Source organism: Brassica rapa, chromosome A08, assembly GCF_000309985.2.
Source record: "Brassica rapa cultivar Chiifu-401-42 chromosome A08, CAAS_Brap_v3.01, whole genome shotgun sequence".
NCBI classification, from domain to species: domain Eukaryota; kingdom Viridiplantae; phylum Streptophyta; class Magnoliopsida; order Brassicales; family Brassicaceae; genus Brassica; species Brassica rapa.
Window position 1 is genome coordinate 124,509 of NC_024802.2, and position 18,208 is coordinate 142,716.

General features: G+C 33.8%; 4 protein-coding genes across 4 annotated transcripts; 2 read left to right on the forward strand and 2 right to left on the reverse strand.

Annotated features, from left to right (window-relative positions):
- Positions 1-29: 29 nt before the first annotated feature.
- LOC103832544 (NAC domain-containing protein 21/22) lies at positions 30-7,403 on the forward strand. Its single transcript, XM_009108564.2, has 2 exons — positions 30-3,091; positions 6,458-7,403. The coding sequence occupies exons 1-2, from the start codon at positions 2,890-2,892 to the stop codon at positions 7,219-7,221; spliced, it is 966 nt and encodes a 321-aa protein (XP_009106812.1). The 5' UTR covers positions 30-2,889; the 3' UTR covers positions 7,222-7,403.
- A 237-nt stretch (positions 7,404-7,640) lies between these two features.
- LOC117127336 lies at positions 7,641-9,451 on the reverse strand. Its single transcript, XM_033277406.1, is given in 3 exon segments — positions 7,641-8,097; positions 8,100-8,272; positions 8,379-9,451. Coding segments are annotated over 3 exon segments (483 nt in total). The 5' UTR covers positions 8,528-9,451; the 3' UTR covers positions 7,641-7,936.
- Positions 9,452-9,692: 241 nt separating this feature from the next.
- LOC103832545 (serine acetyltransferase 1, chloroplastic) lies at positions 9,693-12,741 on the reverse strand. Its single transcript, XM_009108565.2, has one exon. It carries the CDS (start codon positions 10,785-10,787, stop codon positions 9,819-9,821), a length of 969 nt encoding a protein of 322 aa, XP_009106813.1. The 5' UTR covers positions 10,788-12,741; the 3' UTR covers positions 9,693-9,818.
- A 1,279-nt stretch (positions 12,742-14,020) lies between these two features.
- LOC103832547 lies at positions 14,021-18,150 on the forward strand. Its single transcript, XM_009108568.3, has 18 exons — positions 14,021-14,427; positions 14,499-14,677; positions 14,753-14,857; positions 14,932-15,003; positions 15,083-15,230; positions 15,380-15,462; positions 15,637-15,692; positions 15,785-15,921; positions 16,033-16,123; positions 16,216-16,281; positions 16,369-16,591; positions 16,718-16,819; positions 16,947-17,032; positions 17,098-17,220; positions 17,356-17,425; positions 17,518-17,609; positions 17,696-17,800; positions 17,899-18,150. The coding sequence occupies exons 1-18, from the start codon at positions 14,084-14,086 to the stop codon at positions 18,025-18,027; spliced, it is 2,211 nt and encodes a 736-aa protein (XP_009106816.1). The 5' UTR covers positions 14,021-14,083; the 3' UTR covers positions 18,028-18,150.
- Positions 18,151-18,208: the final 58 nt, after the last annotated feature.

The following is an 18,208-nucleotide window of genomic DNA, read 5'->3' on the forward strand; positions in this document are numbered from 1 at the left end:
AATTTATAAAATTATTTATTAAGGGTATAAACGATATTAACCGCTCTAACTTTTAACGTGAGAGCTCTGTTGAAAAAATTTACTTCGCAAATAATAGTATAGATACTATATCTGTTTTAATAGTAAAATATTTAATTTTTCGTACATATTAAAAAAATATTAAACATTATCATAATACATCGATTTTTGTATTTTCTAGTTTAAATAATTTCATACCAGTAATAATTTAACACTCAATTAATTTTCTTAAAACTACAGTTTTTATTATTAATTAATAGAAATCCATTTGAAACATAAAAAAAAATATTTTGCAAAATAGTATTTCCTAAAATTTCCATCTTAACAGAACGGAATAAGTATACAAAGTTGTGTAAGATCCCTAATATAATAGTTTAAACTTATGACCATCACTGCCTCACGGCTCGGCCGAAAAACCTTATAAAAACAATAAGTCGTATGCATGGGCTAAAAACATACAATATTGTATCATAATGGAATGCACAATACCGCACATACTCCAAGGATTATGGTTCTGTCCAATTGAATAGAAAGGTACTCTCTATCGTTCTGAAAGTACGTTTAAAATCTAAAGAGGAACTCAAATAAGTTTGTCTCTATCCAAACATCAAAAGACTGAAGTTTGACAAAGTCCAACTTTAAAGTTTTTGCTGTTACTGTGGCCATCACTTCCACCTATCCAAGCCACTAACAAACGACAACATCGGAACCAATACCTTCCCTACACTCTCAATGAATCGTACATATATTTATGGACCAGCTTCTTCTTCATTATACAATATTCTTATTTGTGTTTAATAATTTAACATTTACTTACATATATTTATGGACCAGCTTCTTCTTCATTATTCAATATTCTTATTTGTGTTAGATAATTTAACATTTAATGACTAGTAGTAGTAGTAGCATGTTGCAGATGGTGATGACCTGAGGTGACGACTAAAATGAAACTGGATTTGTTTATATGGCAAAGCTATTATAAAGACATGTTCACATTTTAAACCAAGTTTTTGATTATTTTATGTCGTAATTATCCATGTAATGAACCATTGGTTAATTAATTAGTTTAAAAAAGTTAATTAATTAAACTATTCACCGTTTTTATTATAAATATAACCTGTGGAATTTTGCAGAGGGAAAGATGAATGGTCTACGTCTTTGGGCCACGCGGGCCTTTCGGATCCAGCTGTTCCCATGAATTATTCATTTGATTTACTCGGATTATGCTGTTTTAAAAACGAAGCAATTATGTTTATGACTACGACAAATTATATAATTTGGCGTATTTAAAGACGGAGATTACAATGCGAGACCATTTTACAATGACCAAGGCAAAAAATAAACAGAAATACTCGCATGTACGTTTCACAAGACTATTTCTGTTGAGATTGCACAGCACATGTCCAACTCTTTATTATCCGATTAATATGATATTATTTATTTTGAGTCTAATTAGCAAATTTACATGGATTTAATTTTGATTTCCTTTCCAAAACGCATCGTACTAATTAGAGTTGTACATCTCTTTATATATTAGACTCTCATTGTTTAAATCTCTAATGTGAGATTTAGCTTGTTATATTACATTTTCTCTCTCAAACTAAAGATCACATTCATCTCGTGTCCCATAACTGACTTTCAGGGATCTTTTGACTTGATCTCTGCCACACACACCTTCCAATCCTAACTCGATGGGTCTCTTTTCTACTCGAAGGGTATTTTGGTCTTCTTGCAGATTTCTCGGTCAACCGCTCTGATACCAATTGTTGAGATTGTATAAGTCATGTCTAACTCTTTATTATCCGATTAGTACGATATTGTCCACTTTGAGCCTAATTGGCAAGTCCGCATGAATTTACTTTTGGTTTCCTTTCTAAAAGACCTCATACTAATTAGAGTTGGACATTCTTTATATATTAAACTTTAGTTGTCTAATTCTCCAACGTAAAACTTACTTTGTTATATCACAATTTCTAAGTAAGTACTTCAAAAAAATTCAGAGACGGTAAATATATTAAAACCCACAAGTAAATAAGAAATTAATAGTGTTAAAAAAAAAATCAAATGGACGGTATTACAATTTTTAATTGTTGTCTCCTGTTTCATGGCAGCCACCCCACTGTTTATGTATACATAAACATGTCATAATGCAATATTAAAGGTTTAATTAAACCGTAACCATTTTTTCACTTACATGTTCATGTTATAGTCGCGAAACCAAATTTGGTACTCTTCCCGGTTCACATTAGGTATGTTTCGCATTAAGATATAAAATAATTTTAAAATGAATGTTTTGTTGTATACAAATGTCAAAACGATATATTGGTTGTAGAATGAAAAGAGTTTGTTTTAGTATCTAATATGAAAGCACAAATTGGATTTGCAGAAAAATTCCCCAGACACAAATATTCAGGGGAACAATTAACCAAAATAATTATCTTCTTTGGTTTTGTGTTGCTGCAAAAATATGTGTGATTTTTGCTTTTGATTAACTATTTTCAGTTAAATATGTAATTTAATAATTTAAAATTTGCTCTTTCAAGGAAATTCTCACATATGATTATAGTAACAATTTCTAAAACGAGATTTTGGTTGTAGTTTGAAAAATTACTTATTAGTTTGTTGAATAGTAAAAAAAATCAAGTTTGATGGAAATAATAATATACTACTATAAGTTGGGCAGTTAATTACTACTTAAACCACGGGTCTCCTCCTCGGGCACACCCATGATCACCAATAATCATTATTTTCTCTCTCTTTCCCTCTTAACTAATTGTCCGCTAATCAAAAAGATCATCATCAAATATTATAAACCTAAAATCTAACCATTCAGTGATCAAAGGATCTCAACAAAGAGAGAGAGAGAGGAGCATGGAGTCGGAGGAGGAGAAGGAGAGTAGTATAAGCATGGTGGAGGCAAAGTTGCCCCCAGGATTCAGATTTCACCCAAAGGACGACGAGCTTGTCTGCGATTACTTGATGGCACGATCGCTTGGTCACAATACTAAACAACCTCCTCCACTCCTCTTGATCCAAGTCGATCTCAACAAGTGCGAGCCTTGGGACATCCCCAGTACGTCTCTTAATTACTACAATCTTATCTTTCTAACTTTAAGATCACGCGCGTGCTTAACTTCCATCACATACTTGATACATACATGTAGCTAAAAGTTTCTTTAGTTTTTTTTTTATGGATATTAGTGAATTCACCGTCATGATTATAGTTTAGATACCTTGTTCGTTCGTGTTCGTGATTTTGGTCTAGAAACATAATTAAGAACCAGGATCAAATGATTTTTCTTCTATTTTCTTATGAAATATTATCCCTTAAATCAAAAGATCGAGGTTAGTTAATCCATATCCACTAAAAAAATCCGTAGTGATGTCTAATAACCATCCAATGATGTCACTTAATAAGATTATTATAATTCTAGATATTTTACAGCATAGTCTATACATATACTTACATATTACTAATCCTTATTCAAACATATCATTACCATTATTGGCATGTATGTATCTCTTATAGATTAGGAAAACTACTCATATAAACAAACACTAGATCTCGATCCGCGCAACCGCCCATGTTTTTGTTTTCATTTTATTTTTATATAAACATTTTGTTTTCAATTCTAAATTGGTATATATTATAATATATATGTGTCTATCAATTTTTAAAATATAATAAGTACACGGTGTATTTTTCATTGAGTAGATTATTTCAAACTTTCATATGTATTTGTATCTTCTTCTATATATATATATATATATTCGGATTATTATTTTATTATTAAAATCGTAACTATATATATATATATATAAAGATTAGTAAAATATTGTTATATTGTCATATTCAAAAATATTATAACATTTCACAAATTTAGAAAGTTTTAAAAAATTAAACTTTTCGCTTCATAGATTTATATTATCGAATAAATAATTAAACATTTAGTTTTCGTTTAATTTTAAAATAAATTGTATAGTTAATTTGTTTTCGTTGGTTTAAGGTAGTAAAGATTAATATTTAAAAAAATATTTATAATTTTAAAAGTTAACATCGACAAATATTTAAATAATTAATATATGGAAGTATAGTATTATAATATTAAATCATATCTATTTAATTTATACTATCTATAAATTCAGTGGATCATATATTGTTCTAATTATTGATAGCCCAATAAAAATTTCTATTAGACCCAAAATTTAAATGATAAGATTAGAAATTAAATGTAACATGACTTTTTAGGAATAGGTCCATTAGATCTATTTTTAAAAAAAATCACACATAAATCAATGTTGTGACTTTTGTTTTAATATATAAGATACACATAATTCTTACAAACAAACACATAATTCTTATTACAAACAAACCCATAGTTCTTACAAATAACTGCAAAAGAGAAAATTAGGAACACGTATTTACAAGAGAAGTTGACACTCTTGGCGTTATCGTCAACCAAAAATACTTGAAAAAAGTTTGGATAGGAATATCATAAGATAAGATAATAACGACGAATAAGTCAATATCTAGGTTTTGTTGGTTTGTAACCTTTGAGTGTGATTTTTTTTTTTGGCTAAGTGGACATATTTAAAAAGTTTTGGAAAATTTCAAATAATATTCGTTCTGTTTGATCATAATTAGATTCTTCTTCTCCTTTGGTACGCCTTTAATGGGTCCTTGATTATTTTTCAAATCAAGATATTGACCCTTCAACTACGTAATTATCAAATGAGTCGGCACTCATTTTATAAATATACTTTTTCTTTATTCAAACAAAGCTCCCATTTATATAATAACAAACTTGAAATTCATTCATACAACTCATCCACACGTGTTGGGTTCCAATTTGAGACTTTTGCTTCAAGAATCACACTAGATCTCGATCCGCGCAACCGCATAGATTTTTGTTTTCATTTATTTTTATATAAATATTTTGTTTTCAATTCTAAATTGGTATATATTATAATTTATATATGTGTTTATCAATTTTTAAAACATAATAAATTTACTGTATATTTTTTCACTGAATATATTATTTCAAACTTTCACATGTATTTGCATCTTTTTCTATATATATTCTTAGATTATTATTTCATTATTAAAATTGTAACTATATATATAAAGATTAGTAAAATATTGTTTTATTGTCATATTCAAAGATATTGTAACATTTCATAAATTTAGAAAGTTAAAAAAAAAGTAAATTTTTCGCTTTATAGATTTATATTATCGAGTAAATAATTAAATAATTGTTATTTTTTAATTTTTAAAATAAACTATATAGTTTAAAATTTGTTTTCATTGGTTTAAGGTAGTAAAGATTAATAATTTTTGATTTTTATTATTTAAAAAAAAAATTATAATTTTAAAAATTAACATCGACAAATATTTAAATATTTAGCATATAGAAGTATAGTATTACAATATTAAATTATATCTATTTAATTTATACTATCTATAAATCCAATGGATCATTTATTGTTTAAATCCAATTATTGATAGTCCAATAAAATTTCTGGTAGTCCCAAAATTTAAATGATAAGGTTAGATATTAAATATAACATGACTTTCTAAAAATATGTCTATTTTAAAAAAAAATCATACATGAATCAAAATTGTGATTTCTGTTTTAATATATAAAATGTTGACGGATGTTTATATATATATATATATATATATATATATATATATATATATTTATTTATTTTGTAAATACTACATCAGTAAATAACCTAATACATGGTTTTGTAACGTTAGATAATTATGCATAACCTGCTACATGTTTTATTCAAATAAATATACATGATCAATACTTTTAACTACGGATCCTATACATACAGTTATTGTTATAGTTTTCTTAATATAAGAAAACATCTAAAATAATCATAGAAAATAAGAAAAACAAAATTTTATGTTTTAAATATAATAATATTCTAAAAATAATAATGATATTTTATTTTTATTTTTAGTATTAAATTTATTTATATCTAAAATATAACAACATGAACCTATATAATATTTTATTCTCATTTTATAAAAATAAATATAGGGTCTCATTGAAATATTTTATTTAATCAAACCTGTATATACTTCTTTTAAAAAAATCAACATTAAAAGCATTTTATTAAAAAAGTATCTCCGAATAAAAAATAAGATAAAAAATAAGTTCTGAAATAAATATTTGAAAAGCACATGAAGATTTTATGAAACAAATAAATTGGTTAAATTGTCCTTTAGTATTGGTTCATATTTACAAAATTAAATAATAAATGCACTACATATTAATAATTTTCTTGTTCGAATAAAAATGTTCTAATCATTGTTTTTTGTTGTCACTGATGTACTGAGTTTTGTACTTATGTTTTAACAAGCTAAAACAAGAAAACAGAATATAAAGTTAAAAAAATGTTTTGGTTGTATGTTTCAAATGATCAGAAACGGCATGCGTGGGTGGCAAGGATTGGTATTTCTACAGCCAGAGAGATAGGAAATACGCGACTGGGCTGAGAACAAACAGAGCAACGGCCACCGGATATTGGAAAGCCACAGGGAAAGACAGAGCCATTCTAAGAAAGGGCAAGCTTGTTGGGATGAGGAAGACATTGGTGTTTTATCAAGGTCGAGCTCCCCGTGGTCGTAAAACTGATTGGGTCATGCACGAGTTTCGTCTCCAGGGTTCCTTTGATCCTCCTACTCTGAACTCTCCAGAGGTACAGGAGGAAGACTGGGTCCTGTGTAGAGTGTTCCACAAGAACACACAAGGAGACAACATGGGAAGCTGTTTTGACGAGACAGTCTCCGCTTCTCTTCCTCCACTGATGGATTCTTACATCAACTTTGACCAAGAACCCTCTTCTTACCTCGGTCATGATCAGCACTTCTTCACCAATGAGCAAGTGCCCTGCTTCTCCAATTTGTCACAGAACCAAACCATACACTCAAACCTAACCGACTCAGTCTCTGAACTCGAGACTCCTTGCAAGAACCCTATCCCCTTGTTCACTGGTGGTTCATCCCCCGCCATGCTCCCAGGGCTAGATTCGTTCAGTTCATCAGATCAGATGGTCCTCAAAGCTCTACTCAGCCAGCTCACTAAGATCGATGGAGGCATTGAGGTCAAGGAATCACAAAGTTACGGGGAAGGGAGCTCCGAGAGCCTCTTGACCGACATTGCCATTCCAAGCACTGCTTGGAATTGATGACGATGGTCGAGTGTAGTAGTGTGAGAGTCATTATTGCTATATTCATATTCATGATTGGAACTATTCTTCAAGGGTGCGTGTCTGATTGTACAAACATTTCCCTCACTCTTGTTACAACTCATGTAAAATACCACTTGAGACATTATTATACATATGAATTTCATCAGATAGTTCATTTCTTTCGGTGTAACTATTAAACAAAAATACTATATAAGACATCAATACCAATGAACATGATGGAATAATTGATTGTACAGCCAAGGGCCAAGGGTACTGCTCCCAGCAGAACTTGTGAACAAAATCAATGTTTACTAATAGCTGATTAATAATTAAAAAAAACAAAGAAAAACAAAGCAGAAAATGAATCAAACTTGTATCTTAAGTTGTGTATTTTACTTTATAGCTTTTTTTTTTTACTTTATAGCTTTATAGCTTTACTAGTTGTCAAGATCTTATATTTGGTCTACTAATTTTTGTAACTTTAAATTTTATGCACAACTAAGAAAAACAAAGCAGAAAATGAATCAAAACTTGTATCTTAAGTTATGTATTTTATTTTATTTTATTAGTATGTATTAGTTTGTCTTGTAAGTTTCGACGAGATATCCCCTCCATTTGCCAAGAAAAGAATGTCAAAGTTGGTTTTTACAGGTGTCAATATTCCGCCTCATATCTCTTCTTTCTTCTCTCTGGTTTGTGCTTCAGGCACGGTTCATTGTTCCGGACGAGCGTCCTCGGCTCCAAGACTATTGTTTCGACAGTCCTGACAGTGAATTTTGAGATTTTCAATCAAGACAACGAGTGTTTCATCAAGAGTTATCCAGAAGCTCTTGTTAGAATCTTTGGGAAGGATAACATGTTATTCAAGCAGGCAAGGACTTCCACAGGTAGATGAGACAGATTGCTCTGCAGCGTCTCGGTCCCAGAGTGTTAAAGGAAAGATTCATACACAAAATCGACCTAACAACACGAGAGCATCTAGAATCTAACTAGCTCCTCCCAAAGGGTCTTTGAGGTCAAAGATACCATCGGAAGGATATAATGAACCCTAACTCAATAAAATGAAGTGGTCAAACATCTATCTTACTCACTTCTCTGTGTTTGATTGGGGTTTATATTTTTATTGTATTGCAGTTGATACTAGAAGAAATTATCACAAAGTGACATCAAACTTGAGAAAAAAAAACAACCCTGTAGTAAACTTTAGAGATTTCAGTTTTTTTTTTATTTAGTTAAGTCTCCTTTTGATCCTTGTTTTTGGAAGGCTCTCTACATTGGTCTTATGGTAATATCTTTGGTCCATATTAGGATTTGTCTAGTTATTTGCACTTGGCGTCCATTTTTTCCAGCTAAAAGGCACACGCCGAAATGTGATGAAGATGAAAAAATAAAACGTTTGAAGAGAGGAGAGAAGAAGCATCATCAAATGAATTAAAGATATGGAGACTTCATGGAGATATATAATGATAGATGAGGTGAAGAAAGAAGGTGATATGGTGAATGAGGAAAGACCTGTGGAGCTTATATTTAGCTTACTCATTGCATCTTGTGAGACTACTACATCCACTATGACCGCAATAACGGTGAAAATACATAACTTAATGTTTTCATACTCTTGAATGAGATGCTTAAAGAAGCTAACTATGTTAAACAGAGAGAAAGAGCATAAAACCATTACTCCAAAACAGGAGCAATGATCATTACTCTGTTTTCATACTTTCATTTTCAGGAATTAAATGCTCATCAGAGCATGCTGGTTACCCCCTCAGAGGACTCTTCCTCACTGCTCCATTTTCTCACGAATTTGGGAACCATGTTTCTTACATCGCGTGCCTCTGAAACTTCTATTCATATCATTTAACTCTTTCAAACCGGACTGCACTCACTTTTCTGGCGTTCCCTGCCTACTATCTGTCCACACAAAAAAGAGATAAGAATATGGTGCAAAGACTAGTGCTATTGCATACCTCTAGTCTTCACCAGTCTTTGGGATATACCCAAAGATGAAAACAACATTCCAACTAGTAAAGAAAAATAAAGCAATAGGTTGTTCCAATGAGTATGATAGTCAAGAATCTGGTAAAATCACTGCAGCAGCATTTACAGGCTCCTTTTCAGCTAACTCACGCACTTTAAGTGAAGACAAAACACATCCACATTTCAGAACAAATCCATCAACTTATCATCATTGGCATTACTTAAATCAACGATATGGTTTATCCATGGTAATGGAGGTCGAGGTCTCAGCCATGGAGAAGAGCAGCTCAGATTAAACCTTGTTCTCTAATAACGTTAAGAACCTGTGAAGTGCTGCCATATGCCTAGGAGAAAGTGCAAAGGCAAAGCGGAGAAAGGTTTTAGCTTTCGACTCCGTGATGCATTGGCGAACCGGTTCAATTTCTTGGTTAACTGTTTAATTGGTACCTTAACCCAGTACAAAAATGTACTAGTTTGTTTGCAAATCAGAGTAATTGGTACCTTAACCCAGTACAAAAAAAGTAATTATTTTTTTACTTTGATTTATATTTACTTTACACGTGGATTAGATAACACGCCGCGAAGACAATAATTACACCTTTTGTTTTGTTTCTGTTTTAGATGACATAATCAGACCACTCGGTTAAGTACGATGTCTGGTCCATGCTCAAACCGGGTATCTTATCAAGCATTTTCGGATTCTCTTTCCCACCGATCAATCTCGCCGGGTTTCCCACCGCCGTCGTATGCGGCGGCACGTCTTTAAGCACCACCGACCCCGATCCAACCTTAGCTCCCTCGCCGATTGTTATGTTCCCCAATACACAAGTCCCTGCTCCGATCAAGACTCCGTCACCGATCTTCGGATGCCGATCGCCGCACTGCTTCCCTGTTCCTCCGAGCGTCACGCCGTGGAGAATCGAAACGTTGTCTCCAACCACCGCAGTCTCTCCGATCACCACGGCCGTCGCGTGATCTAACAACACCCCTTTCCCGATCTTAGCTCCGGGATGGATATCGACGGCGAAAGCTTCGGATACTCTGTTTTGGATGAGCAAAGCGAGGATCTTTCTGTCTTGGGCCCAGAGCTTGTGAGCGATGCGATGAGCTTGACAAGCGAGAAAGCCTTTGAAGCTTAGGAAGCAGTGGACGTAGCTAACGCAAGCTGGGTCTCTTTCCTTTGCTGCTAACAGGTCTTGTTTCGCCGATTCGATGATCGCTGGGCTTTCTTCCAAGACGCTGATGAAGAGTTCGAAGAGGGTGTTGCTTGGTAAGGCTAAAGTGCTTAGCTTTACCGAGAGAATGTTCGCCAAAGCGGATTCTAAGGATCGGTGCGATGTAATGGAAGAGTGATAGTAGCTTGACAAAACCGGTTCTTGCTCGACGTCGGATTTAGCTTCGTCAAGCATCTTAAACCAGACATCACCATCGTCTCGATCAAAATCTGGAACCAGAGAGCTTGTGATTGTGATGGGTGATCGTGAAATTCGACCAGGGAAGAGATTTATGTAATGGAAGCGAGAATCATCGTCTTGACAAAGAAGGGCTTTTCCGGTGCTTCTGGAAGTGTCGATGCAGGGTGCCATTTGAATATTTAATTGCAGGAAAGGCAGAAAGAGAGAGCGAATGGTTGTGTGGAGAAGAAGATAAACAGAGACCTTATATAGACGAGAACATGTTCGCTACTTCCTTTTTTTTTTTTGTATGGGTAAATTTGTAAGAGTATACATGAAAAGTAATAACGTGACGGTCATTCTAGTATCATCACCATAATCATAAATCTACACTATTCACCTTCCACATGCTACACGTTTTCCAAATATACACAAACGACGCACCTATGCATAGACTCTTTGACAAATCTTACACAGTACATGCTTGCATACTCTATGTTTAGTTCTACTGATAAAACTAAAATAGTATCATAGCCAATTTTAAACAGCAGAGGACAGTATCATAAAAGAAATTGACACACCAATAGGATTTTGATCGCTATCATGTGTTGCAAACTATATCACTCCATGTTCTAAAAATCAATTTAGGCGGAGCGTTGGCGGCCACTTAAACAACAAATCAGTTATAGATAAAACGATTTTTTCAAAATTTGATTTATGCGATTCAGATTGGTTTAATTTTTTTAAATTGGTTAAAAACAGTTTAACTCGGTTTAAATCGTTATAATTGATCCAAATCTCTTAAATCAAACAATAATGTTAATGAAAATTCACAAACTAGTCTTATTTTTTCTTTGTATATAATTTTAATAATTTATCAAAATAATTATATAATTAAACTTAAAACTAATATATATAATATAATTGAAAAATATATAATTAATAAATTAATAATTTATTAACAATTAGTCTCCGCCTAACTTTCAGAAAATTCGTGTAGTCGTTCATCCTTTACAAACAAACGAAGAGTTACCATCTAACGATTTTTTGGACATTGATATCACTATGCCTCAAATATAGCGGCTCTAGTGAATTATAATCTTTTATCTAGTGATTTTGTATTATAGTAAAAAAGTTGTTAACTAAGACGACAAGCAACACAAAAAACACATTTTGTAAATTTTATTGGTTCGCGGTAATATTAACCTGGTTAACTTTATCTACATTTTTTAAAGACTTATCTAACCTTATTTTATTTTTTCTTTCCAAAATGGAGTAAATAGAGTATAGAGTAAACTATATTCTATTTCTCACTCCATAATGAAATTTATTCCAAAAATGGAGTAATCTATTTTTTTTGTTCTTAACTCTATTATGGAGTACGAAATGGAAGTAGGATTTGAACATTTTTATTTTATATTCTATTTATTCCATTTTGGAAAAAAATATAGAGTTTTACATTGAAGATGCTCTAAGCAGCTTAATGTTCATCGGTCTCGCATGTTTATTGTGGAGTCATTCTTGGGTTCACCCCCTAGGGTGAACTTCTAGGTTCACCAACCAATAGGATTTCATTATTTCAAATTCGATATCTTTTAAAAAAAGAAATAAAATATTCTCAAATTATATTATGTTTTTAAAATAAAAAAGTAAAAAAAATAGTTCCTAAATTGCTCCTAATCCCTAAAAAATAAGTCTTTATTGTGTCACCTACTTTTTAATCAATATCATCAGCTCCTAAATTGTTCTTTATTTTATTTCTATATAAGTAGTTCAAAGCAACAATCAAAATAACTAACACTAGTATTTGTATATACTATTCAATTTTGAATTTATCTAATTATTGAGAAAACAAAAATTAATGATTTGGACCCAGTTTTGTAAAGCTAAGAAAAAGAACATAAAATATTATTTGTAGAAAAGTAAAACAAGAAGAACGGTGACGTTTGTAATGACATATATGTCTGTGTTTGTCTAAAGTCTCCATTGATTCTTCAAGGTTACCTGGATGGCTGAATCTAATCATTTTCTTCTTTCAAGCAAGAAGACTGAATCTAATCCTATTTCTCATTCTTGCAATTAGGATCTGATTAATTTGATTAACAGTCTTATTGCTTTTGTTTTCAGTGTTGATAGTATCATACTAGTGAGCAGTTCTTTTACACAAAATTTTGGTTTTACACTGACAGGTTTCAAGTGTGGTTAGAGTATACTACAAAATTTGATAGTATTTTACTCACGCAAGAAAATCTACAGTTATAGTATGATTTATAGCACACATGAAAAGCTAGTTCACAAAGAAAAAGGTTAGAAAGACCATTATTATGGTTACATATATTCACTAGTCAATATTGGAAATTCCAAATTGTAAGGAAAAATCAACTGACTGGTTATTAAACTTAAAAGTATAGAGAAACGTTATATTATAATTATTGTCAATTGCGTCTAAATGGTGCTTTGACACATGGTATATGTGACAAAATATTGGTTGTGTAAGAATCCATATTCTGTAAACCGATGAGTTAAAATATCTTATCTAGTTGGAATTTAAGGGTCTTTGACATCAGAAAACAACAAGGAAAAAAATCAAAATCACATCCTAATCTTTCCTTTTCATTGCCCACAACCACACATACATTATTTGGTTTTTTCATTTCAACTTCAACCGTTCAAATGGAAGTGGCTCTTCAGTTTATTGAAACACACAAAATCCCTACATTACTATTTAGTTTGCTTCTCAAAGAATATTGAAGAAATGTCAGAATATACTCTAGGATATATGTGGTTATTAACAACAGTAACAAGAATCTGAATTTATATCTTTGTGACAAACAATGTACGTACCTCATAAACTTTGGGTAATCCACATTCCTTTAAACCAATGAGTTAAATAAGTAAATTATCTTATCTAGTTGGAACTTAGGGGTCATTGACATTAGAAAACAAGAAGAAGAAAAAAATGACCTCCTACTCTTTCCTTTTCATTAGGTTTTATGAGTATTAGGTTTTCCACGTCAAAAACCAGCAGGGCGATCAAGTTGCATCATCAGTTTGAACAGTCGGGAGTAGAGAATATCTAACATCCTACGCTTGTGTTCCAAATGGAATGTAGCATCCCTGTAGACGTAATGCGGAGACTTGAGAACCCATCTTTGGCTTTTCATTGAGCGGAGTGAGGTATCTGCTTGCTTGCATGAGTCCTCTAAAAAATGATCTAAGCTTGATCCTATTCTCTTGCTTTGGCGGCATCTGGTAGCAGAAACAATATATCACCTTTAAATCTCTACAGAAACCATTAAAACATAGTATCCGATGTGCCAAATGGAGTTAAAAAAGGAGGTCTAATACTAGACAACATAACGGAGCCACCATTTTGATCCAAAAAGAAAACAACAACGGAGGCACCATTATAAGCCCATATCAAACCAAGCCCAAGCACGTGCCTCACTGTTGGTAAATTCTAGGATGATGATGAGTCTGGTAAGTAAATGGCAGTCTTGACCTCACTCACTCGTTTCCCTTCTTCTTCTTCTTCCTCTTCCTTCTTGTCCTCTAACGCTCGCCATCTCTTCCTTTCTCCATCTTCTCCTTCTTTTTCCATCAAACAAAGATTCAATCTCTTCTCCTTCAAGCCATCTCGTTCTCTCGCATCCATGTCGTCGTCGTCTTCTTCTTCCCCTCCTCTTCAAGAGAAAATCACCGCTCCTTATGGCTCCTGGAAGTCCCCGATCACCGCCGACATCGTTTCCGGAGCTTCGAAGCGTCTCGGCGGCACCGCCGTCGATTCCCGCGGCCGTCTCGTCTGGCTAGAGTCTCGCCCCAACGAATCCGGGTATCTTATCTTCCTACCTACTTTGATTTCAATCAGATTAGAAACTAATTGGATTGATTTGAATGTTGAAGGAGAGGGGTTTTGGTGGTGGAAGGAGAAAAGGGACCAATTGATATCACACCAAAAGAGTTGGCAGTGAGGACTCTAACTCAAGAGTACGGTGGTGGTGCTTTCCGGATTTCCGATGATCAACTTGTTTTCTCCAATTACAAAGATCAGCGCCTTTACACGCAACACATTCTTCACAAAGGTAATAACAACACCTCTCTCTCTTCGAGTTTGCTTAATTGGCAACTTCTCAATGTTGTTCTTGTTCTACTTTCAGATTCATCTCCGAAGCCAATCACCCCTGATTATGGTTCCCCAGCTGTTACTTATGCCGATGGAGTCTTTGATTCACGTTTTCACCGCTACATTACTGTTAGGGAAGGTTCGTTCCTTGCTCCTTTAACTGTTTGGTTTTGTCAGTGATTTATAACTGATCCGATTGGCTGGACTTTGTAGATGGTCGCCAGGACACATCAAACCCTATTACAACCATTGTGGAGGTCAATTTAAGTGGAGACACACTTGATGGTAATCATCATCATCATATATCCAACTTTGTTTGTAGTATTATTACTTGCCCTTGCAATGTATTTCTTTTGTGATCCAGAACCTAAAGTTCTTGTCAGTGGCAATGATTTTTATGCCTTTCCACGATTGGACCCCAACTGTGAGCGCTTGGCTTGGATTGAATGGACTCACCCTAACATGCCTTGGGATAAAGCACAGCTCTGGGTTGGCTACATTTCTGAGGCCGGGTGAGCATCTGCTACTTTCCACTTGCATTGCATATGGATTACTTTATATCGAGGCCGCTGATCATGTTCATGCTTTTATATAGTTCTTTTTTGTATTCCTTTACACTTGCATTTTGTTATTAATCAGAGAGCTATACCTTTTTTTGCAGAACTATTGATAAACGTGTATGTGTTGCTGGTTGTGATCCCGAGTATGTGGAATCTCCCACTGAGCCCAAGTGGTCACCAAGAGGTATTTGTCTGACATGAAATTATATGCAGAAAACGATCTACCATTTCCATTTCTTTCTCATAAGTTTTAGGCTAAACTAGGGTCTCTGACAATAAAAAGGAATCACTCGTTGCAATCATCTTTCTTCTTCTAGCCAATTAACCAAGATTGTGACTCTCTGACTTTATTATGCAGGTGAACTCTTTTTTGTAACTGACAGAAAGAACGGATTTTGGAATATACATAAATGGGTATAAAAAAACTCTTCCATTTGCCATTTATAGTTACATTTTAGTTTTCTAGTCTGCCTTTGATCAATACATGGATTTTTTTTTTGTCACAGATTGAAAGTACCAATGAGGTTGTTTCAGTATATCCTCTAGATGCTGAGTTTGCAAAACCGTTATGGGTTTTCGGTACAAACTCCTACGAAATTATCGAGTGCTCTGAAGAGAAGAACATAATTGCATGTAGCTATAGGTAATACGGAGCAAACCTAAAATTTAAGTACTTCAACCGTTCTCTGATAATCTATATGTGATCGAAAAATTGTGTTTCTCTTTGGTAACAACTTATTGTTCCTGAATGCAGGCAGAAAGGAAAGTCATATCTTGGCATTTTGGATGATTCGAAGGGTTCATGTTCTCTGCTTGATATTCCTTTAACTGATTATGACAACATTGTAATATATCCGTTTTTTTTTCCTTTTCAAGTTTGTGCCTTTGATTCCCAGTTGAATCCAAAAGTAACGAAAAACTGTGCTTCCATTTTCAGACATTGGGTAATCAATGCCTTTATGTTGAGGGAGCATCAGCAGTTCTACCACCATCAGTTGCCAAGGTAAAAAATGATTCACAGTGTAGGTTTTAATTGAGGATATATTGTGTCTGATGATAGCAGTAGATTTATAGCTTCTTCTATCAACAGGTAACACTGGATCAGCATAAGACGAAAGCACTCAGTTCTGAGATTGTTTGGTCTTCTTCCCCCGATGTTTTAAAGTACAAGGCTTTCTTCAGCGTGCCAGAATTGATTGAATTTCCAACAGAGGTTCCTGGTCAAAACGCTTATGCTTACTATTATCCTCCAACCAATCCGCTCTACAACGCTAGCATGGAGGAGAAACCTCCATTGCTAGTCAAGAGTCACGGTATGCAAATATACCCATTTGCATATGCTTTCAAACTTGCTTAGTTCAAACTTGTTCATCCTAATATTGCAAAATCAGCTATGCATGCCTCTTTAATAAAAAAATTTCAACCATCTGAATCTACAGGAGGCCCTACTGCTGAATCACGTGGATCCTTAAACCTGAATATCCAGTACTGGACAAGCCGAGGGTGGGCATTTGTTGATGTCAATTATGGTGGAAGCACAGGTTTGTACTACAGTTATATCATTTTTGTGAAAGAAGATTGTCTTGAGACGTCCTGTTTTCAGTGTCCCATTCTCAGCATGTATACAAACGTTGGTCTATTGTGACAAAATGTTGCATTATTTTGAAGGTTATGGTCGGGAGTATCGGGAGCGGTTGTTACGGAGGTGGGGGATTGTTGACGTGGATGACTGTTGTGGATGTGCTAAGTACTTGGTATGCATTTTCTTTGCCTGTTTTATGTTGAAACAAAAATTCCAAAACATGTTTGGTTTGGGCAGGTATCTTCAGGAAAGGCAGATGTTAAGCGGCTCTGTATATCTGGAGGTTCTGCAGGAGGTTACACAACTCTTGCAGCATTGGCATTCAGAGATGTCTTCAAGGCTGGAGCGTCTTTATACGGGGTGAGTACGCTATATTATAATTATCGTTACAGGAATTTTACACTTGTGTCTTCAAATACATTGGTGATTGGTGCTTGAAGACCTTATGAGCAGGTAGATAGCTCATATTTTGCTTTGGCTTCTTTTTTAATGCAGGTGGCTGACTTAAAAATGCTGAAAGAAGAAGGTCATAAGTTTGAATCCCGCTATATCGACAATCTTGTTGGTGAGTCAAATGCCTCGAAGAGCTCTTTTATATTTGCTTTAATTTTGTTTTGGATCAGCTGCCATAATTCTCTAGTACGTACGCAAATGTAGGAGAAGAAAAGGACTTCTATGAGAGGTCACCAATCAACTTCGTCGATAGGTTCTCTTGCCCCATTATCCTTTTCCAAGGATTGGAAGACAAGGTTTTTAAATTTGCCACTCTTGCTTCTTGTTTTGTTTCATCACTCGTGTGTGAACATTGAATTCATCATCTTTGTATATGTTGCAGGTTGTAACACCGGATCAATCTCGTAAAATCTATCAAGCACTAAAGGAAAAAGGTCTGCCTGTTGCCCTTGTCGAGTACGAAGGAGAACAACACGGTTTTCGTAAGGTAAACATCTTCTTTGATCACTTTGGATGTACAATGACGAGTCTTAAAGATATGATTATAGTAATAATGCAAAAGCATATTTATAATTTGGTTAACAGGCAGAGAACATCAAATACACACTGGAGCAACAAATGGTGTTCTTTGCCCGAGTCGTCGGAGGGTTCCAAGTTGCAGATGACATCAGTCCCTTGAAAATCGACAACTTCGACACTTCTAGTGATGCTTAGATTTGTGTTTTCTGTTATATTTTAATCTTAACACAATAACATTTCGCCTCTTTCTTCGTCTTGTTTTGTTATAATACATGGTGTGGTTGTTGACCATCTCTTTATCATAAACCATTCACAATCTCTTGCTTTGGTGCCATCTGCTAGCAGAAACAACATCGCCTTTTTAAGGATATTGAAA